The 24,561-nt window shown below is 39.2% G+C and overlaps 1 protein-coding gene across 1 annotated transcript; it reads right to left on the bottom strand.

The window, feature by feature from the left end:
• Window positions 1–465: 465 nt before the first annotated feature.
• On the bottom strand, window positions 466–23,061 carry ripk1.S (receptor interacting serine/threonine kinase 1 S homeolog). Its single transcript, XM_018269453.2, has 11 exons — window positions 22,869–23,061; window positions 18,456–18,666; window positions 12,667–12,820; window positions 11,640–11,777; window positions 9,033–9,273; window positions 8,197–8,346; window positions 7,204–7,280; window positions 6,859–6,949; window positions 4,876–5,421; window positions 3,568–3,720; window positions 466–1,560 (listed from the first exon to the last, which is right to left on the bottom strand). Exons 2-11 carry the CDS (start codon window positions 18,617–18,619, stop codon window positions 1,274–1,276), a joined length of 2,001 nt encoding a protein of 666 aa, XP_018124942.1. The 5' UTR covers window positions 18,620–18,666; window positions 22,869–23,061; the 3' UTR covers window positions 466–1,273.
• Window positions 23,062–24,561: the final 1,500 nt, after the last annotated feature.

The raw sequence follows: 24,561 nt of genomic DNA, 5'->3' as shown, positions 1-24,561 counted from the left end.
GTTTGGGTAGTTTCATCTCCAAAAACCCTACTAGTCCCGCCCACCTGTTCCACTTCCTGCTGCTTGCTTTCCTAGGCTGTACCACTGCACTGTAGGATAGCTAAGCTGACCTGATAGGGAACTGAAGTCTGTCTTTGCTTGTGTGACTGAAGGGCTGTGATTGGCTATCCCCTACTGTGCTTCTGGCAGGGACCATTATGTCACACCTACCCCTCATTTGAAACTCAGACAATGACTGTAGCAGATCTAAAGAGCACTTCAATAAAGGGGCCATTTTTAAAGATATTAATTTTTAGTAAAACCAGCACCATATATTATTTATTAATGCCTATAACGAAGGGGGGGGGGTTCATTTATCCTATATGTCTCCCAGTTCAAACCTAAACCTTTCTCCTTCCAATGTATAATGCACAGGAATGCCTGCAAACAGAAATATCAATATCATAGAAAATTTGAATTGCTTTATTAAAATATGTTTTGCATTCTAATTTATTACAGAATAGAAAATATTTATAAAAAAAAAGGTTTTGTTTGGCAAAACGATCCTTGATCTGGCACTTTCAAATAATGTTGACTTTTTACCAATATTTATTGACATTGTATAGGAATTAGGGCCTCATGGGGCCCATGTACCTTCTGGGCCCCCCTTCAGCTGCAGGGTCTGATTCCTCTGTAGTTAAGCCCCTGAATCAACCCCCTAGGTAAGGTACTTTGATAACTGACCTATTTATTTAGAAAAATAGATTTCTCTTTAATGCACAAGTGTCAGGTAATGTACAGAGACTGTTTAGGTCCATGAGAATTTTGAAGCTGAACTTCAGCTGAACGAAACCGATTAGTTCCATTTTAAAAAGTCTTCATCAATTGATTTAGGATTGTAAGTACATTGCTGTGTGTATTTCTATGTCATAAGTCAGTTGCAGAGCGAGTTACGTGTGACGTTGTGCAAGATACAGAACAGGTTCCGCAGCTTTATGCTATTTTGAACAATGTTACAATAAGACTCGGAGCCACAAATTTGGTGGAAATATCTGTAAGAGTTAGTTGTGACTATTCACAACTCCCACAGCCGGTGATTAGCAGATAGCTGCCCATTATTTGATGAGGCACGTGGCTTTATGAGGGTTTCCATTTGCCAGGGGCAGCATAGACATCTTACTATAGAAGTCCTAGTTTCCAAAATCCATAACATACATAATACTGTATGTGTAGAGCAAGTTAGGAGCATCTCTCAAAACATTTTTCTGGACTTGTTCAATTGATTTTTTCCAAGTTATGTCGCCTCCATATTCATTAAGGCATGCATGAGTTCACTTTCCCCCAAAGAAAAGAGTGCTTTGGCCACCTTTCCCACAGTAGCGTTTTTGTAGCCCTCTTTCATTTTCCACTTATGCAGTGTTTGGTGGACTTTTTCTTGCAGGCCATCTCGTTGATAGTCATGGTCAATTTCATCGATCTCTGGTTCACGGAAGCCAAGATTGCGTGCAAATTGTTTCCATTTTTTTGACAGATTTTCTCGAAGTAGTTGCAGTTGATTGTCTCTTACTATAGTTTGGCACTCTGGAAAAAGGAGAAAGTTAAATACACACACACAAGTATATATTATAACAGCATCACATGCCATTCTGATATATCCTGACTGATGCCCAACCCTTACCGAACAAAAAATCAATTGCTTTTTATCAAAATTGCACAACAGATTCACAGACAAAATGAAGGTGGCCATACATGGTTAATAAAAGTTGCTGCTCTCTTATTTGTTCAAGCTTATTGAGCCAGGTATGGGACCAATATCTGACCAATAATCAGCCAGCTATCAGGCAGGTTAGTAAATCCCACCAGACAAGAAATGCAGTCAATGTAAGACTGGGGCACCAAATTGCCCACCAGAGAAACACAAAAACCTATTATCCAGAAACAGGGTCGGACTGGGGGGCCCAGGGCCCACCGGGACTTCTAGTCCAGGGCCCCCCTCTGGCCCCCTACTGTGATGCGCCAAGCTTGGCGTTGCTGTGTGTTGAACGGCGCCATGCACATGCGTGAGATGTGTCGCTCAGTGCGCATGCGCAGCGCCGAAAACTTTTTTCCTCCAAAATTTTGATATCGGGAGAGGGGGTCTGGCCCGGAGGGGGCCCACCCGGTTACTTCCCGGTTTACCGCCGGGCCTGTCCGACACTGTCCAGAAAGCTCTGCATTACAGAAAGGCCAATTTTTTTTTAAAAAAAATATTGCCTTTTTCTTTGTAATAATAAAACTGTACCTTGTACTTGATCCAAACTAAATCAATTCTTATTGGAAGCAAAATAAGCCTATTGGGTTTATTTGATGCTTATATATTTTTCATTAGACTTAAAGGGGTTGATCACCTTCCAACACTTTTCTCAGATCAGAAATAATTACTTTTTCTATGTGTGACCATTTTCTAATATGGAAGTGTAAAGTGTAATTTTTCACCTTCTCAAGCAGCTCTGGGGGGGGGTGTAAACTGTTCTAAATTGATATATTTAGTTGATACATTTCTTATCTTTGTCCCTGCTGAGCAGAATCCTTGGGTTTCATTACAGGCAGCTGTTAGAATTGATACAATAGTTTCTAAAGCTCCAGAGATACTACTGAGAAATGTATCAAGTAAATGCAGAATTGTAACAGTTTAGAGTCTGCGCCTGAATTACTGAGCTGCCAGACTCAAACACCAGAGACAGGGTCATAAAACTTTAAACTTAGATTTTGGAAAAATGGTAAAAAAATAAAAGATGGAAAGTAATTGAAAAAAGTCTTTATTTCTGGGAAACAATCTGAAAACATTTGAACTGAAAAAAGTGTTTGGAAGGTGAACAACCTATTTAGGTAGGAGAACCTCATTATGGAAATCTGGAAAACCCAAGATCCCAAGCATCCTGGTTAACAGGTCCCACCACTGTATCAAGGGTCCACTAAGCAGAGCCCTTCAACATGTTCTTCTTGCTAAGAAAGATACATTTAGGACTAATTCTATGTGGGCACCTGTACTGTCATCTGTTCTTTTTGTTGCTCTTATCCTTGACCCCACCACACAATATTAAATTAACTAATTTCTACCTTTCTTGGTACTGGAAATAAAGAAACATAAGCACAGAGCCTGGAAAAGGTAGAAAAGATTTAATGCTCTGTGGTCCAAAAAGGGCAAAAGGCCTGCTCAGGTCTGACAATAAATGCAGTGGAATGTTGATATGGGTCTCTAGATGGGTCTGTTTAGGCAACAGTATGATTGTTAGCCCAGGGGCCAAATGGTTGAATCAACCTGACTTCGCCTATTGGTGACGTTGCCTATTGAGCTGATCTTGCTGTGTATGCCCAGCTTTTATATATATATATAAGTATATATACATAAGTGGTGATCAACTCTCCTTATTCACTTCTGAGACCCTATAAATTAAAGTTTAAATAAATAATATATTCTGGCATCATTTGACTTTCTGTTTCATAGGGAAAGCTTTATGTTCTTTTGCAAGTTACTTCACTACAGGCACGTTTACAAGAACTTTAATAAAAATGTCCCACATTGTTTAAATTTTCACTAAAACATACCAAATGCAGCCAGATCTTCCACACTGGAGTTGCTGAATCTACTCATATATTCGGGTCTTGTTGTAGGCTTACTGCTGATGACACTCAGTGTGTTATGATTCCCAATCTGAATTGAATTACTGTTGGAAATGCTGACATTTAGGCCACTGTCCGCTAAACAGAAAAAAACAACATATTAGTATTTTGTAATGAATTGTTAATGGTTTTCTGTGCTTTCAACATGATACTATCTGAAAAGTTATATTATTTTTTTTTTAAATATTCAAGTGTCATAGTTGGTAAGCAAAGAAGTGCCTTAGTGCTGACACTGGAGGTTCAACATTCCCCCTTTTCTGAAAAAAAAAAGCATTTTGTTACCCTCCAAGCCAATAAAATACCAACCAGGTGTAAACTCTCCTTTCTTCCTCTGCATTCTGTTGTTTTCATGAAGTTTCGACTACAATGGCCTCTTAGACTGAATTTGACAGTTCCTTTAACTAGGCAACTCCCATGGTGAGGTTTAGGTATATATACACTAGCTAGGGTTGCCACCTCTCTGTTTGGCCAACTCTAGGCAGGGGGTGGATGACGTTGGGGTTGGACAGGTTGACATAGGAGGCGGGGTCATTGCTGTATGGTTGGGGCTGATGATGGCATGGGTGGGACTTGTGATGTGGTAATCAGCGATTGGCTGATTGCCATGTTATTTACTTCAGTGTCCTGTCTGGATTTCCTAATTTGAAATCTGGACAGGCACCCGAACAACCCTTCCAAAAACCGGGCTGTCCAGGAGAAAACCGGACAGGTGGCAAACCTAACACAAGCCCTGGCTACCTAATATATCATGTGTAGAGTGGACTTGGCAACAGGTCCAAAGCAGGACTTTTTATTGTAGGCAAGAATCCCTGCATCAGAACCATGGCAATACCTTGTATCTGTGTTGCCTTTTTATGTCAGGTCTATCCAAAACCACGAGAGAGGACTAGGATTCTCTACACACCCCTTTGTTATGGTGAGACACAAAAAAAGAGAAACAAACACATATAGACATGTACAGTTTGTTTATTTATTTATTTAAAGGGTTTTTTTCCCCTAAATAAATGGTAGGAACTGCATATGTGCCCATTATAGCAAAACTACACTGTACGCTCCATTGGGATACTGTGTAATATGTAACTGTTAAATAATTGATCATAGCATAATAGGGCTTCCTAAGGTAGTAATAATGAAGTCTGTGACACATGGATTTGGACAACTAATACATAAGTTCAGTTCCTTTATTTATTAAAAAATACTGTCACTTGTGTATGGCAACAAGCAATTACTCACCGACTCCTGTCCTGGCATCTCTTGCAAACACGTCACTGGTTTGTGAATAAGAGCTTTGCATTCCTGATTCAGGTGTTGGATTTTTATCTTTCCAGACAGCATTTGAGTTTTGGGTGGGAGATATAGGTCCATACAGTCCAACAGGAACATATTCTCTACTTTGATCATAAGCAGGTCTCTGGTAAATGTCTTGCCAACTGGCAAAATGAGAGGCTGGGTGAGATGGCATTTCAAATTTGCATGCAATGGGACTACTAGTAAATCCACTATCTGATGGAATATGATTCATCCCTGATGCTTCGCTGAATACTTTTCTACTTTTTTCTTCTAAACTACTCTTGGGAGTGTAAGATTGGCCTCCTATGTTGTCAAGTTGATTTCCAGTTTGGTAGTAATTCATTTCATACTGTAGTTTTCTCTCCAAGGTTTCATCTTGTCTTGGGTCTTCAGACTCTACTGGCTCATTAGGAGCAGGACCAAATAGGGATTCATCAACTTGGTTTGTGGTTATAAAACCCTGGGAACTGTGCAGTGACAGTTGCTGATCTATAAAGGGTACATAAAGTTAGTATTTACTACACTGATTATATTCATTTACCTATTAATGAAACAAATGAGTCAACACATTATACTTGTTCATTCATTTATTGAGGAGATTGATCCAAAGTTACAAATTTGCTTTGGGCGAAAGGTTAGAGAAATGTTCTGTGGATGGAGGAGACCAAAACAGAACTTTTGGACTGAATGAAACATTTTATTGAATGGCAAAACACAGCACTCTAGCATAGGAACCTTATCCCATCTATGAAACATTGTTGTGGCATTATCATAGTTTGGATCTACTTTGCAACCAGGACAACTTGCCATCATTGATGGGACTATGAATTCTGAATTGCACCAGCAAATTCTGCAGGAAAATATCAAGGTATATGTCCATGAACTAAAGCTCAAGATAAAGTGTGACATGCAACAAGATGACCCTAAACACATAAGCCATTCTACCAAATAATTGGCTGGTATGACACCAGGAAAACCCTGGTGGGCCCACACCTTCATGGGCCACGCTGATGCCTGCCTGCTCCAGCCCTGATGTCAGCCACAAGGATGGAAGTACACAGCGGGGGGGGCTTCAGTTCTTATTGGGGGCCCTACAAGCTGATGTGCAGCACTGAAACCAAATAAGTTGTAGTTATTGCTGTGTAAGTACAGCACACTGAAGCAATTGTTTGCATACTTTTTCCACTCACAAATATGTAACTTTGGATCATTTGACTTAGTAAATAAAAGAACAAGCATGATGTTTTTGACTAACTTGTTCTCAATTGCATTCTCTTTAGTACAGGTATGGAAACATGTTATCCAGAAAGTTCCAAATTACAGGAAAGCCATCTCCAATAAAGTCCATTTTAAGCAAATATTTCTGATTTTTAAAAATGTCCTTTTCTCTGTAATAATAACACAGTACCTTGTACCTGACTCCAAATAAACTAGCATAAATCCATATTGATAGCAAAACCATCCTACTGGGTATTTTTAATGTTTGAAATGATTCGTAGTACACAAAGAGTATGGCACACAGAGGGGACATAGGGAAGGCAGAATACAGCAGGAGACAGGGAAACCTATCAGGACTCTAAGATGGACAGTTCATACTGTGCTACATACAGTGATACAATTCTGGTGCCCCTCCAGCAGTTTGTCTGAGGTGTGAACATGTGAACAATGTGGGCACTTAGTCAGTCTGGAATCACAGTGGGCAGACTTTAATGTGGGAGCCACACAAGGAAAAGCCCTGCTCTATTTAATGGTTCAAGACATTCAAGCAGCTGTTAGAGACAAAAGAAGCCTTGCCATACTTGTTAACTAACCACTGTGCTAACAAAGAGTTTAAGAAAGAAGAATTTCTACACAGGTGCTTGGCAATGGCTGCAATACGAGGCATGATCTTGATGTATCAGTGTACAGTAAATAAATGTTCATTACCTCTTGGCTGAATGCTTGGAGGCTCTGCCATGCAATCCAATTGCAATGAAGCCATCTGTTCCACAATCACATTTGGCCTTTCAAAGTTACTCTATAAATAAACAATGATATATATATATTTATCCAAATGCAAAAACGATTTTTACACACGCGACTTTTTTGTCGCACCGAATTTGTTTGCATTTTTACGAAACAATTCGCAGGTGGCGAAATGCGGAAATTCTACGCAAATCAATGCCTGCCGGATAAATTCACCCATCACTTCTGTTAAGCACAACTTTTTGCTATAATGTTTTTTCATGTTTGTTCCAGAGATATTAGATGAATTAGTGGGAAGATACTTACTTTCATTTTAGCCACATCTTTTTCAACATGCATCATTTGTTTGAGTTCATAAAGTGGCCTGAACTTGCAATCACAATCTGAAATGGAAAAAAATGTTTTTAAATGTTTTTGGAAAAACATATATTTCTAATTCTTAAAGCAATACTGACACGTTCCTTTAAAAATCGTAGGAACATGTCAGTATCAAGTAGTTGCGGCAACCGGAATATTTCCCCTGAAATGCCCCTTCAAAGCTGTCCTACAGGCCTGCAAACCTTGTGCAGCCAACCCGCTGACACAGCTAACTGATCTTTTGCATTGCTTCAGTGAGGCTGGGCTGGGGGCGGAGCGATACTTCCATAGGCTGAAGTCCTGTTTTCATTCATAATTAGCCTAAGGAAGGATCGCACCGCCCCCAGCCCAGCGTCACTGAAACAGCACAGAAGATTGTTTAGCAGTCTCGGAGGTTTGGGTCAACGCAGGTTCAAGGGGCTGGGGGCGGCTCTGAGGGGAACTATTCCGGTGCAGCAACTACTTCTTACTAACATGTTCCTATGATTTTTATAGAAATGTGTCAGTATAGCTTTAAGAAAAGTAAATGGGGGGGGGAGGGCAGACAGCTCTATAGCTCATCCGTCCATGGTCCGCTGCAAACAAGCCAAAGCAGCAGGGGTATAGTTTATCCATCTCAGTAAACTGCAGGACGGGTGCACATGCTGCGGACACATAAAATAGGCCAAATTACATTATTCCACTTGTTTCCAGTTAATATACATCCCAAAGCCCCTAAAATTTCCCCAAATCAATGCACTTAAACTACTTGTTGGGCATCTCTTGAATTGGTCAATATCGTATGTAGCTGTATGTGATTTGCATGGATTCTTCTTTTTTGTTTTTACAGGGCTGTGGAATATATTGGCACTTTCTAAATGCCCAATAATAATACTGCAATGCCCTTATGTTCTAACCCTGCACTGCTAGCTGTTTTATTTGTAGCAAAGAAAATGGTGTCACCTTTAAACAAAGGCCTTGCATCTAGATTATCATCCCAACATTGCTGCATGAGATGTAAAGCTTCAGACGGGCATTCTTCTGGTAGTTCCTCTACACTTGGTCTCTCATTTCTTGTGACGCAATATGATATTTGGTCATCATTAAGTGCATCTAGGATAAGCATACAAAAATAATAGGGTATTTATGATAACTGCTAAAATGCACAAAGGACAGCTAAATGTGTTCTATAGTTGTATAGTATTAATGTGGCAGAGGTATCAATGAATACTGCAACTGTGAAAATCACAGTATAAAAAACATATTAGCGTTTTTAAAACAAGTGTTAAAGCTAAGATAAGTGGAAGCTACTAGTCACAAACACCTCCATCAAATGATTCTTTGAATAAATTATTGATAATAAGGTATGTCACATCTTTGACTTTGGAGGTCACAAGACATCAGCAGCTAATGTTCATTCATTGTATACACTGTAAGTGGGGATGAGTGACATATTTTGCCTCGTTTCACAGAAAAAACAGGTCGAACGCTTTAAAAATTGTTGTGAGGTTTGAAAAATTTCTTGTCAAAAAAGTCCGTTGACTTCAATGCGTTTGGCGACTTTCTTGCCTTTCCGCAAATTTTTGGTGAAGCGAGACGGGTAAGATTTGCCCATTACTACTGATATAACACATCAAAATCACAAATCTAAAATATGTCGTTTTTTTTTTTAATTTCTCATTTTGCCTCAAAAGAAGTCTTTATCTATTTGGCCAGAATAATACATGTGATAAATCTATGCAGATATACAGTACAATTGCTTTCAAATATTCAGAAGAAATAGAACAGATTATCCTTACTTTCATAGGGTTCCTTATTAGTAAATATCACCCAAATCACTATGCCAAAACTGTAAATATCGGACTTTTCAGTAGGCTTTGCATTCAGAGATCTCAGATGTTCTGGTGCCATGTAGATCAAAGTTCCAGCATTGCTTTTATAGCTACCCGTGCTTTGGTGCATGCATTTCCTCTGGAGCTTACTTTGCTCCTTAGTCAGTTTGCTCCATTTATTAAAGGTAGCCACACCCAGGTCAGCAATCTGAAATGACAAAATAAGGTGTTTTGAATTTGCAGCATTTATTTTAAATTCAGGAAGTCTCTACCAGGAAATAACACATAACTGGAGAAATGCAACAAACATTTTAATCTTAAAAACATAAAAGAGAAAAATATTGCTCTGTAGTATATATCTGCTATTTGTTATGTTTTACATGATTTCTTAGTTCATATATTTCCCCTAATTACATTGGAAGCAAGTTTGTAGACATGTCAATTCCTTGTGGCATAGGAGCATTCATTTAGGCTTTCAGCACATAGACAGTGTTCTTAAAGAAGAAGTAAACTTTTTTTTTTACTATCTCTTATATTGCTTTAAATAGCCTCCTAGAATAACCTACCTTAGTACCAGCATTCAGCCTGTTGTGGTTTCTGCATAATCATCATATAAACATTTTAGAAAGACTCAGCATGTAGATTAGGAGGCTCAGCCTCAGGTGCTCTGCCCCAAGTCTTCAGCATAAGGGAGCGGACATCACCCTATTGTTTTGTAGGGTAGGCACTCAAAGAGCAGTCCTCCAGGCAGTAGTAGTAAAAACAAGTCTTTATTGAGGTACAAGTGTGGATCACAGCCTTACGCGTTTCGTTTTCTCACAACACTTAATCATAGGCTTGCACTTGCATCTTAATTGATTAATTTGAATAAAAAATATTATGGTATATTCAATAACAGAAATGCCAAATTATTCTTTAAAGGAGAAGGAAACCCCCTGGGCGCAAAAACCCTCCCCCCTCCCGTTCCCTGTGTTGCTCCCCCTCCCTCCTCCCCCCTGGCCTACCTGTCCTGCTGGGCAAATGCCCCTAACTTGTTACTTACCCCTCTGCGCAGGTCCACGGAGTTCACAGACGCCATCTTCTCCCAAGCGATCTTCTTCCTGCTTTGACCGGCGTTTTTGGTGCATGCGCAGTAGGAGCATTTCGCCGGTACGGATCTACTGCGGATACGGCAAAAGTCACAAAGTGAAATCGGAAAACTCCGTGACTTTTGGCGCATGTGCAGTAGATCCGTACCGGTGAAATGGTCCTACTGCGCATGCACCAAAAACGCCGGTCAAAGCAGGAAGAAGATCGCTTGGGAGAAGATGGCGTCTGTGAACTACGTGGACTGGACCTGCGCAGAGGGGTAAGTAACAAGTTAGGGGCATTTGCCCAGCGGGACAGGTAGGCCATTGAGCAACACAGGGGAGGGGGGAGGGTTTTTGCGCCCAGGGGGTTTCCTTCTCCTTTAAGAGCTTACAAAAAAGGTTAACCACGATTGAATCAATTAAGATGCAAGTGCAAGCAATTGGTCAATAAATGCAGCAAATTGTATCATTAATCAGCAAATATGAAAGTCTTGTGATTACAGTGCAAAAAAAAAAGTTTACTTCTTTAACAACTCAGACTTCTCAGTTGAAACCACAATGGTCAAAACACCCTTTCCCATTAGTGGCCATTTTCCCTTAGTTTCAAGGGTGCCTCTATACTGGCAGACATGGCAGATTTTAAGGGATAAATGCAAGTTCATGTTGAGAAGGAGTGAGTTAGGGATCCATTTTTGCATATTGTTTATGCGTCTTCTGCTTCCTGGTATAGTTTAGATGTTCTTGCCTGGATCTTTTCTTTCATTTTGTATGTTTACTTTTGCAATATTTACTTGCACTTTCTACAAATGCAGGGCTGGAACTAGAGGTAGCAAAAGAGATACATGCCTAGTTGGGGGGAGGAGGAGTTTATTACACAAGGGATATACCTCTTCTGCATTTTCTGGTACAGGGGGTGGGATCCAGTCCAATAAAGCAATAGCAAATACTAAAAAAAATACCATACAAAAATTACATTAATAAAAAGATATGGCATTTGTTGCTACAATAGGTACTCAAGTCTAACATTGGAGCAAACTCTTGCGTTCATCTCTGCAACTCTGCACAGAACTTAAATTAAATAAATGTAACATATACATTTAGGGGGCAGATTTACTAAGGGTCGAATAGTCAGTTTGATTTTTTGAAATATTTTGGTGTCAAAATTCACACATTCTAATTGTAATCCCACTCATCAAACCTTGAACATGAAAACAGTTCTTTTTGAATATTCGCCACCTAAAAACCTGCTGAGTTAATTTACAATGGCAGAGGTCCATTGAACCATTTAAATATGTTAATTGAGGGAAAACTTTATTCAAATTTGATTTGAATTTTCGGCCGTGACTATTCAATAGAATATTAGACGTTCAAGTTTTTTCATAAATAACCTCCCATTCGAGTTGTGAGTACATTTGAACTTATTCAAGTAAAAAAAATTCACATAAATTCAAATTAGTTTTTTGATAAATAAACCCCTCAAACTGCAAATAAAATGAAGGTTTACCTTGATGTGAAAATCCTCATCTGCTAATATGTTTTCTGGTTTTAGATCCTTATGGACTACTTTCTGATCATGTAAGTAGCTCATTCCTTCAATAATTTCCAGGATAAAACGGGTTTTAACAGAGAGAGGAACTTCAACCTAACAAGAAAAATATATTATGAGAATAAAGATGAAGAATATTTCAAATATTTCAATTCAATGAAATGGAACTGAATATTTTGGATTTCTGGACATGTAGCAACTCTCAAGTTGTGGCACAGATACAGTAGATAAAATGTTTGTCCAGTGACAGATCATGACAAGTAATATACCATGTTCAAAGAATCATTATTGTAATTTACAGGGCAGGAACCTGCTTCCTACTTTGCCTCTTACCACATGGCTCTTAATCGCTGTGTAAGAATACATATTTATTTACTATTTATTTATTATAATGTCCACCCCCTGTGTACTCTCCTAAATTGTAAGATTGCACAGAGCTGCATATCCTAGTAGTCCTTTACAAATACAATTTGCAAAGTAATAAAAAAAATATTCTTACAAAAATACACAAAGTATAACAACATAAAAGTTTAGGCATGCTGTGCCTTTAGTCAGTGATATTTATACAGGTATGGAACCAGTTATCCAGAATGCTGGGGACCTGGGGTTTTCTAGATAACAGATCTTTTGGTAATTTGGATCGTCATACCTTAAGTCTATTAGAAATTTATATAAACATTAAATAAAACCAATAGGCTATATCAATAAGGATTAATTATATCTTAGTTTGGAGTAAGTGCAAGGTACTGTTTTATTATTACAGAGAAAAGGAAATCATGTTTAAATATTTGTATTATTTGGATATTGGAGACAGCCTTTCCGTAATTCGGAGCTTTATGAATAAAGAGTTTCCAGATAACGGATCCCATACCTGTACAGCACAAACTCTCTGACAGCTCTGTAAAAGTCACTGTGGTCCATGTGCTCATGTGGTATGATAGATTGGCATGGTTTTCATTAGGATTAATATTGTGTTATTTCATACCTTTTCTAAAACAGTCAATAAATTTCCATTCCTAATATACTCCATCACCAGTGAATAGTTCCCATTTTCTAATATTAGGCCAAGAAGCTTTACCACACGGTCATTCTTTAACATGTGCATCATTTTACCCTCTTCAAGAAGTTTTTCATTGTGCCTGGAGAGAAAATAAAACCATTATAGTCGCCCTTTACTTATAAACCCACTGTTTTACATACTAAAAGGTATAACATAATAATTATACTGCTTTCTTCCCACCTGCAGGGGAACCCCCATCTAGTGTCTAAAAGGTAAACTAAACCCTAAAAATGAATATGGCTAGAAATGCCATATTTTATATACTGAACTTATTGAACCAGTCTACAAGGTTCAGCATCTCATATTATAGTATAATGTATAGCACATAGTAGTAATGATCCAGCCCTTCAAAGTTGTCACAGTAGTTTCCCATCTTGGGTTTTATTAAGACACTGCACATGCTCAGTGTGCTTTAAGCAGCTGGTGAAAAGCTAAGATTAGGGGTCATCACAAATTATCAGATAATGAGGTTTTTCTGTCAGGCAAATGCCCAGGTGTTATCCAATGATTCATGTAACAGAATTATACTATAAAGATGCACACTGTGACTTTGAAATAAATTGAAAAAAATCTAAATTTATGCATTCAGTCACTTTGTGAAACCTTTCTCAAGACACACAAACAGAGTTGGCCCCTCCACCCTCATTTAAATGAAATAAGTGCGAGCACCTGATGACATCATCAGTGAGTGTAAACGTGAAACAGAAATACTACAAAGTGTAGAAATGAATCAAGTCTCAAAGCGAGCACCACAACCATACCATATAGAATCAGCCAGGGAGCCACAAAAGGTCTAGATATAACTTTAAATCATATTACACACAGCACATTCGCAAAAATGAAGAAAAGGACTAAAGCACATACAATGGGGACGCGTCCTTCTCGACACTAGGCAAGCCAATGCATGAGATTTGTATTCGCACATTGCCATTGCATTGTGTTTACCTGCAATAACTATTACTTCACATCAGTTACACTATATAGCAGGACATACTGTATACATATAGCCACACTAGGAAAGCTAAGTGCCCCTTTAGGCTGAGTAACCTTGGCTATTATCAGTTACTGGTCCAAAAAAACACAATTATTGAACAATTTATTAAATACGTGAGATCACATATTACACCCTAATTGTAATAAATTGCACCTATTGATGAAAGCAATTGGCACAGGCAAGTCAGTAGAGCTTGGCACTCTATTACACGGCATGTCACATCCAAAAAACACAGGGGTGAGATGGGTTGCATTACTAGTGGAGGGTAAGTGTGCATACTGTATATGAATATGTAAAAATATCAATATGGCTCACAGGGTGTGGTGTGCCAATAAATGTTTAAATTAATAAACCTTCAAGACAAAGTACTCCCTGGGGGATGCCTTGATAAGTAGGATAGTTAAAGGAGATGGAAAGTCATATCCCACTTGGGGGTGCCAAATGTTAGGCACCCCCAAGTGAATGTATATACTTATCTGAAACCCTGGGCCGGTGCTCCTATCAGCAGAAAACTGCACTGGCCTGGGGTTATTCCAGCGAGCACCATAAAGCGATCCTCTTCTGGCTTCTTATTTTTTCTCATGGCTTCACATGCGAATTAGAGCGAAAAGCTAAACTTTAACTAAAAAGTTGGCTATTTCATTGTACTGCGCATGCGTCTGCCCCGGGAAATTTGAAGAAAGAAAAAGCCGGAAGAGGATCGTGCTCACTGGAATAACCCCGGGCCGGTGCAGTTTTCTGCTGGTAGGAGCACCAGCCCGAGGTTTCAGGTAAGTAAACACATTCACTTGGGGGTGCCTAACATTTGGCACCCCCAAGTGGGATACGACTTTCCTTCTCCTTTAAAGACATTTGGCAGATTGTCAGGACTGATAAAACATTGCCATATAAAGATTTTCAACCACCTTTCACCTTGGGTATAGGAGGTGACATAACCTGCGTGCCTTAAATTCCATATTACAACCCCTGGATGCAGTGAGCATGACTCAATTAAGGAGCTTCAGATGCCCAAATTGTATCACATGTAGTAATATGCTGACTGGAGACTAGTTTCAGTACAGGTTAAAGGATTAATATACAACATGGGGTACCACTAGAAAGAGGTGCTTGTCTAAATGTTCTTTCATTGATATGTATTCTCTCTCTCTGCTAGTGAATGTACTTCTCTAGCTCCATTTGTGTTTGCTCTCAATGGTTTGATACTTCCTTCTTAAAATGTGTGTACATAGTTAGCCATGTTGAAGCTCTAATAAACCAGTTGTTAAAGCATAACCAGTTAGTCCTACACAACTTCCACTGTGAACCCAAAACCTTTTGTGGTGATGAGGATTACAATTCTAAGGGGGTATATTTATTAAACAGTGAAGTTGAATATCACCACAGTCTGCTAGTGTGAAATTCAGCCACTTCCCATTCATTTCTATGGGATTTTAAAAGGTGTATTTATGAAGGGATGAACTTTCACTTTTACCAATTGATAAATACTCTTTTAAAAGTCCAGAGAATTTCAATCTAGAGGACTGTGGTGATCTCTAACTTCACTCTGATAAATATACCTCCCGGCAGTCCCCTCCTGACCTCCAGCCCCCTGCCCATCTCCACAAAAGCGAATGAGAAAAATGCGACGCGCAAACCTAAAAGACGCGACACACATGCGCAAAAGACATGACACGTCTGCTCAGAAGACACGACACGAATGCCCAGAAGATGCGCGACAACGGCGGCATTAACTTTTCTGGGGGAGCGGATATAGGCCAGCGGGGACCCACCGGGTTTTTCCCAGTGTCCTGCTGGCCAAGTCCGTCCCTGAATATACCCCTATGTGTGCATAGAGCAGCAGTATAGGAAAAGACCAAAAAAGGAACCTCTCATATGCAGAGAGACTTTCCTTCTTTCTAGAAGCAAATACTATAGATAAGCCTGAGCAGAGAAGGGCAGTGCTGCTGAATGTCTGTTGCATTAAAAAATTTGTAGTAATTCGCTCACTCACTGCTCCGGCCTCTCCTAAAACTAAGACTTATGAGGAGTTGTTAGCAATGTTAAAGGCACATTTTTCTCCAAAACCGTCATTATACAGAGATTTCACTTCCACAAACGAAACCACAGATCAGATGAAACAATTTCTACCTATATTGCAGAATTAAAGTGCTTAGCAGAGCACTGCCAGTTTAGAGTGTTCCTAAAAGACATGCTGTGAGACTGTTAAGTCTGCAGTATTCACACTTGCAGCTGCACATGAAAAGGCCTTGGTAGCAGAAACAACACTTTCACATACTAAGGAAATTAATTTCACCACAACCATTCACACCGTTCACACCATAACCTCCCAATCTCCAAACCAGGGAGATAACATAAATTTTCTAAACAGCAAATAGCAAACTATTTTGCAAAAGATTCATCATCATTTTCACCTTGTATGGGATGTGGTGTTCAGCATAGGTGCTCTACGTGCCTTTTGAGGAATGCTACCTTTCATTACTGCAAAAAGAAAGGCCATCTTATAAGTGCTTGCAAAGCAAGGATTAATCAGGAAAAGACAAATATTCACAAATAAAATTCTCCACACAGTGCGGCCGTGCGGTCCTAGCGCCCACCTACACTTCCCCTTCCCAGCACGCCGGTGAAAAAGCGCCGATGCAGCTGGTGTAATTGAATGGGGATGCACACGTCCCCATAATGCGGCTGGGCGGCATGCCGCCCCTATTTTTAGCCGCCCTAGGCCCGGGCCTATATGGCCTCGCCACAAATCGGGGCCTGTCTCCATAAATAATGGAACAGCAAAGGGAACAGGGTACCGTAGGTTCAGGCATTCGTTTAACAGAAAATACAGTGAAAGCTATTCATGATGCACCTAAACGAAAATCTAAACAAGAGCTTCAAGCTCTCCTTGGGTTCTCCACAAATAACGTAGCAGCTACTGGAACAGAAGTTAAACAGTTATATCATATTCAACATGTCAACAGTAAGGGTCATGAATACTCTGAATATAAATGGCCATTGGTGTGAAATGTGATTGACTCAGGGGCAACATTTACTATAATAAGTTCAGAATTATTTGCTATAGTGTTCCCTCATAATTCGTCATCATTATCAAACCCCGGGTGCACACTCAATGACTCAATGTCATTGTTCAGTACAATATATTCGGCGGGATTTTACCCCTACTAATTGCCAGAGGTACTCAAAAAAGCCTTTTGGGAAAGAACTGTTTTTCTCCATTAGAAATCAGCATCCAAGGTATCCATGTTGTCACTAGGGAATATCTTAAGGTGGCAAGGTGGCAAGGTTTTTAAAAAACTGGACCTTGCCGAGGCATACCAACAGTTGGTGGATGAAGTTAGATGGATGGATGAAGTTTCTGCAGATGCCCAATCTATTCTCACCCATCAGGGTGCATTCAAGGTTATGCACCTCCCATTTGGAATTTACACTATACCAGGAATATTCCAGCACTTTATGAAAACCTTGCTATCCAACATTCCTGGTGTTGTACGATATTTTGATGAAGTTCTACCAATGGGGCCATCTGAAAGTATATTGGCTGACCGCCTTAGAAAGGTGCTCTCTCGTTTTGATTAATCAAGCATTCTTTTAAAGAATAAAAATATGAGATTGAAGCTACCAGAGAAAATTTCTTGGGGTACCGTATAGATGCTTCATGCATTCATCTTACAGAAAATAAAGTGAAAGCTATTCATGATGCAAGTAAACCAAAATCTAAACAAGAGCTTCAAGCACTCATTGGGATGCTCAATTTTTATCACAGCTTCTTTGCTCCCAAGGCAACCGTGGCAGAGCCTCTTCACCGCTTGCTTGGAACTGGACTCCTAAACTTTCGGAGGCATTCCTCAAAGTTACACAGTTGCTGACATCTGACTCTTCTTGTTCATTATGATGGATATTGGCCATTAATTCTTACTACAGATGCATCTCCTTATTGTGTTGGTGCTGTTCTTAGTCCCATTCTGCCAAATGGTAAAGAGGCACCAGTTGCTTACTACTCTAGGACCATGACATCAGCAGAGAGGAACTATGCATAAATTAACAAAGAAGCATTAGCTGTCATTGCCAGTGTTAAAAAGTTTAATAATTACCTCTATGGGCATACATTTGAAACCCACATAGATCACAAGCCATTGTTTGGTTTGCTCTCAAAAGATGTTCCTACTCCTAATTTTATGTCTCCTTGAATGTTCAGATGAAGTATCATGCTAAGCGCTTATGGTTCCACTCTTGCGTACAAACATGGGAAATCAATTTTAAATGCTGGCGCTCGCTTGCCTTTGCAAATTTCAGACTGCTTACTATCATCTTTACTTAAAGTACTAATGCTGGAATCCCTGCCTGATTCTCTTACTAAGATTGTTCATATCACTGCAAAGGATCCAATCCTTTCTTGTGTTCTCAACTGGGTGTGGCGGGGATGGCCAAATTAAAAGTTCAGACCACATTCAAGCCATCAGCATGAATTGTCTGCTCATAAAAGGTGTTTATTGTGGAGAAGCAGAGTAGTCATCCCTCAAAGAAGATGCAAAATTGTCCTAGACAAGCTACATGCATTATTAAAAATAAGCTGCATAGTGGGGAAAAAACATGGTGAAATGCACTTTACACATGTTAGTAAACGAGGTCCTGTATTTTGTTTGTACAATCATTAATAATAAAAATTAATTGAATACATTTGAAACAATTAGAAAATTGAATGCAACAACAGACTTACTCAGCATGCAAATATCCAGTATATACTGTTTTCAATACAACCAGTCCATTAATCCGATGGCGGCATAAAGACACCAGTCCATATCCTCCAGAATCAAGTTTCTGCTTGCTTTTTAAGTCTTCAGACTTCATAATAATATTATCCAGAGATATCCCTTCTGCCATAGCGCTTCCTTGTAAATAGCACGGTTTAGCAGATTGTATATAATTTTCTAAAATCAGAATTAAAACAAAAGTTGGTTTATAGCAGTTATTGCAATAGCATAGGATAGGGAGCTGTGCAACAGCTTGATTGCAAATGAGTTTTTGTGCACCACCAGTTAAATTAATCCTCTCAGTGAGTTCACCAAGTGGTTTGCCAGCAATTCTCAGTATAAACTGCTATCTGCTCCTGGAACTAGGTATACTCATTTGTCAAACAATTCACAGATACCCATCAGCAATAAATATTACCATTGTAGGGCACAACAATAAACCTGGTATATCTCAATGTGCTCCCTGGGCTGTTATATACTGTATATAGTACACTACAACTTCTCAGTGCTTATGAGGGCATGTGAATACTCTTTACAGTTATGTTTCAGGGCATTATAAGCAGATATCAGCATCCTTTTCCCATTAAAAATGATCAACAAAGCAGAGGCCAACCCTTTGGACTAGAGGAACTTTCATTTAAAGCAGTATAGGTGGTTCCTCACAGTGAGGGCAGAGAGGTTGCGGAATGCCCTGTCAGGTGATGCTGTTATGGCAGATGTATGCCTTTAAAAGTGGTTTGGGTGATTTCTTGAACAAGTATAATATCCAAGGCTATTGTGATCTTTAATTTAGTTTAGTACAGGGATATATAGATATATTTGTATCTGTTTCAGTGTATTGATACATCTGTATGGACTTGTCTTTTTTTTCCACCTCAAATTAACTATGTAACTATGTGTTTAATAAATAAGGCTTGTGCTGTATATTCTTTCTGAAAAAATGTTTTAAAATGTTTTAAAACTAAAGGGACATGCTGAAACTGAAACCACTTTCACTTTCCAGCATCTGTGTCCTGCAAGCTTTGCTGAGGGAAGCAGGTTACTAAGAGATGTACTTGAACAACAACTGGAATAGCCAAGGCAGACATCCTCTGTCTTTTATTACATTATTGAAAGTTTTTTTGTGTGTTAGATTGTTCCTCTAATTCAGGGCTGTCCAACTGGCAGCCCAAATCAAAGTCTGCCTTCTGTGTCTGCTTACCATATGTAAGATTTAAAAGGTATCACTAGAGATTAACTGGCCCCTGCATTGTTTAAACCTCAAATTGAGGCTAATCTCCTGCATTGTTCACACATGTGATCCCCCTGCATTGTTTACACTTGTGACACCTCTATTGTTCACTCCCCTAAAATCCTGTACTGTTCACACCTGAGATCGAGACTGTAACTGCCCACATTGTTCAACTGTTCACACTTTATACAAAATGCTAATGGGGCACCAGCACTGTGTCACTGTATGTAGTACATATTAGACTGATATCTTTACTTGTCTCCTGCTCTGTTCTGCCTTCCCTATGCTCCCTGTGTGTGTCATACTTTGGTATTTGGGTTTGTTAGCATTTGAAAATTATTGTTAGTGGCCCCTAAGGTGTTTAATCATATGCTGGGGTACTTTATTATACACAGGGGAGGAGGAGACATATGGATTTGTGGGTATGTCTTAATATGACTTAGCTTTTTTCCCATATGAGTGACATCCTTGCCAGGGCAGGCACAAGTTAGTTCAGCACCCTAGGCAAGAGCTTCACTCAGTGCCCCCTGTCCTGCATTTCCCTCCTTACCATGATGGTAAATATTTTAAATAAAGAGAGCAAGAAAATGTACAACAATCTTTAATTTATATTACTGCCCCCTGTACCTGTGCAAGCAAGCTCAGCAGCCATCCATCATACAGCCCTCCAGCAGCCATCATATTGCCCCCAATCTTTACCTGTGTCAGCAGCAGCCAAAAATAAATCTGATCACATCATATTGCCCCCAAGTATTTATGTACCTGTGCCAGCGCCCATCCCAGCAAATATGTACCTGGCTGTGCCAGCAGGAAGCTTCACACTTTACAGTAATAGAAAGAATGTCTTCAGTTCAGTGCAACTGTGCAAGGCTGAGAGCAGCGAGAGCCACACCAAGCAGCCCCCCAGCTCTCTGCCATCCAACACATCAGTGATGTCATTGACGAATGTATGCACATTGCGGTGCACCGCATTGAAGGAGCTATTACTTGCCGGCAAGAGGGAGAAGGGGATGGATTCCACCCAACTGGGTGACCATGATTACTGAAACAAATTATTAAATAGACGCTTGAAAAAAGTGTGTCCCTCAATGATGGCGTCCTAGACAGCCGCCTACTCTGCCTACCCCTAGTTCCGGCCCTGATCCCTGCAGTGAGCACCAACCATTTGGTTTTTTGGTGTGCTATAAATGTGGGCATGGTCTTGCTGTAACATGGGTGTGGTTTAAAGTGGGTGTGGTCTAAAAACAGGGAGTGGCTAACACTGGCTTCCATTATCGGCCCCCCACCATGTAGATTGGAAAAATTCCGGCCCTCGGTACCATAGAAGTTGGACAGCACTGCTTTACGGAACATAAATCCCAAACCCATTACATTACCCTTCTCTGTGTCCTATTAACAGGCCACTGTGCAGATCTCCATGTCAGCTTCTCTGCTAACAAACAAGGGAAAGTTGTGCTCACCACTAGTTTTTAAAATCATTAGGCGGGGGTGCAATGAGGGTGTGACCACAAAATACATATAGACAAATACAAGATTCCTCTGCACTCAACCCATTATCAATATATTTAAGACAGAGACATTTTGTGCATACTGCTACTGAAAAATGCCTTACCCTTTTATAAAATGTATAATGAAACCATAGAATTCTTAATGAATCAAATGAAAATTGAGCATAGGACTGGCCAGATATGGGATGACTTTGACGTAGTTGGCCAGCTTAAATATATTGCAATATATGGACAAACAATCCCTGTTTTGTTTAAAGGGTAAGGCATTTTTCAGTAGCAGTATGCACAAAATGTCTCTGTCTTAAATATATTGATAATGGGTTGAGTGCAGAGGAATCTTGTATTAGCTTCTCTGCTAACACACTTCTGTGGACATTGAGCTTTGCTTGAAGTTTCTCATGGGTGTCCCCTAATAATAACTCAAAGGCTTGTGACAGCTCTTCTCCCTTATATTCAACAAGGCAATTGCGCTTCTTGGTGTGGACAATTTCTAGTGCCTCCCTTTAATACTGAAGCCTGCTTTTCTTTGCTGTGTCTGGAAAGAAAAGAATCAAGTTACTACAGTCCCTCTCTCCTCCCTCCCTTTTGCATGAATTTTTAACTCTATATTCAGTTAGTGCTCTTTTGAACTTCGTGTCAATACTATTTACAGCACAAAAACATAAAATAATATTAAGAATACCTGAAAACGCAAATGGAGGAGTATGTTAGCTCTATAAGTATGTAAGAGAGTGATACTTGAGAAATCAGAAGCTACTGTATGTATGTTTATTGGGCACAGTAAAGAAATCCTATGTCCCATAACATCTAGCCCTAGACACATATAGACAAAAGCTGCTGATCAAAGAGGAAGAATATATATATATATATGGGACAAAGGCCCCAGTGAGGGTCGAAACGTCGATCTGTTAAACAATAAATAATTTTTTTTTTTTTTTGCAAGACCCTGTTGTGCAACAGCCTTTATTACATTTTTATACATATATTCTGTTAGCACCAGGGCAATAACCTAGATAAGTGAGTGCATGAGGCATCATACGATTTTGTGTGTGTGTGTATATATATATATATATATATATATATATATATATATATATATATATATATATATATATATATATATATATGTAGATAGGTAGGTAGATATAGATATGATTAATTTAAGGTCGGGACACATGCACTCTCTACACACTCTGACAAATTGTCACTGGCATATTCAAAGACATTTCCATAAGTAAAAACGTGCCATTATTGGGAAATTGATTCCTGGAAACTCCAGAGTTCTCTGTAGTTTCAGTTTTGCTTTACTTTATGCCAATTTGCTGCGATAAAATAAGCCCAAACTGCATTACTAATGCCACGTAAACACACTGAGAAGTGGAACTAAAGAACCCGTAAAGAGAGAGATAAGTTGCAGAAAGCAGTCGCACACCTAGTACAGCCACAATGCCTCTTTACCTGGCGGTCTGCAAAAAATGTCCTACTCATAACACAACATGTGAAAAACTACAACTCCAAGAGAGCTAGAATAGCCAAACCAGACAGCCTCTGTCTTTTATCATATTATTGAAAGCTTTATGTTCGGCAGATTGCTCCTCTCATTTTGCAAGGCACATTTAACCCCACACCAATTATATTACCTATTTTTGTAGCTTCTGTTCATAGGCTGCTACACAGATCTTCAAGTCAGCTCTGTTGCTCACACACCTCTGAGACTGCTCAGATGGGGGTTGGCTTTAATTTTTCACAAGTGTCCCCTCACCATGAAATCAATGGCTTGCGACAGCTTTCACAGCTCTTCTCCTTTCAGTTCCACAAGGTAAATGCATTTCCAGGCTGTACTTCCTGGTATCTACACGTCCCAGTGCCTCCCATAATACGTAAAGCCTGGGGAGGGAAACACTCACTAGTTCTGATGTCAATTTAGATCACATAACAATTCCACCAGCCATAGAAAAACCTGGCTCAAAAAATCTATTAAAGGGTTAGTCCCCCTTTAAGTTAAATAATGGCCAATTTGAAGATACTTTTCAATCACTCTTTATTTATTTTTTTAATAGTTTCTTTTTAATTATTTGCCTTTTTCGTCTGACTCTTTCCAGCTTTCAAATGGGGGTCACTGACCCTTAACACAAATGTGAAGCTACAAATTTATTGTTATTGTTACTTTTTATTCAGGTCATCTCCATATTCCAGTCTCTTATTGAAATCAGTGCATAGTTGCTAGGATAATTTGGACCATAGCAACCAAATAAAAAAGTTCTATTCAGGCCCTCTCCTATTCATACTCCAGTCTCTTATTCATATCAATGCATGGTTGCTAGGGTAATTTGGACCCTAGTTACCAGATGGTTAAGATGCAAATTGAAGAGCTGCTGAATGAAAAGCTCAAAAACCTTCAATAATAAAAAATGAAAAACCAATTGCAATTGTCTCAGAATATCACTCTCTACAAAACACAAAAAGCTAACTTATTATAAACAACTTGCCAATGCACATTAATTTAACAATTTCTATGGTTATAACAGTGGGATATCTACCGCAGGTACAGGGGAAGTGCAATTGGGCCTTCACCCCCTTGGGGTCTACTGGGTGTCAATTTCTTCTTCAACTTTGCACTCTAATGCTGGGGTGAATTTTCGCTTTGGCAAAAGAGCATTACTACGCAAATTCACTACGTTTTTGATTTTACTGACAATTACCTCTATCGCCAGACTTGCCTTCGCCACCTCAGACCAAGCGAAGTGCAATAGAGTAGATAGCAGTTCCTCAAAAAAAAGTTGAAAATTTTTCTAAGTTTTCTAAGATCACCTATTCATATTGATTATTTATATCTACGACGACATGTATTGCTAGAAGTAATGGAAAATTTTGAAAATTTGCTATTACTTCTAGCTATAATTTCCCCTCAAGTTTTGAGGTTAATGGAAGAGACTGTAACAATGTTCTTACTTCTGTTAAAGCTTTGGCAGGAAAAAGGTTTGTTTGCTCATTGCAGGCTGGAAAAGTGAGCTGAATATACAATTTCCTGTTATGTCAAAGCCACCCATTGCAACATACTATAAGTTTAATGTGGAACTTCCCTTTTCACATGATTGGCATCTGAGTTTTTAACGTGTTGTCTCACAACTTTTTAACATGGTAATGAAGTACCGTAGCAGTATATAAAGCTTTGTAGGCTTATGTCACCCAACATAATTCTAACTGATTTTCTGTTAAAGGGTTTGTGATATTCTGAGACCATTTGCAATTGGTTTTCATTTTTTATTATTTGTGGTTTTTGAGTTAGCTCTTTATTCAGCAGCTCTCTAGTTTGCAATTTCAGAAATCTGG

This window comes from Xenopus laevis, chromosome 6S (genome assembly GCF_017654675.1).
Source record: "Xenopus laevis strain J_2021 chromosome 6S, Xenopus_laevis_v10.1, whole genome shotgun sequence".
NCBI classification, from domain to species: Eukaryota; Metazoa; Chordata; class Amphibia; order Anura; family Pipidae; genus Xenopus; species Xenopus laevis.
Note: the sequence above shows the minus strand (reverse complement) of the source record. Positions and strands in the feature narration are given on the sequence as shown.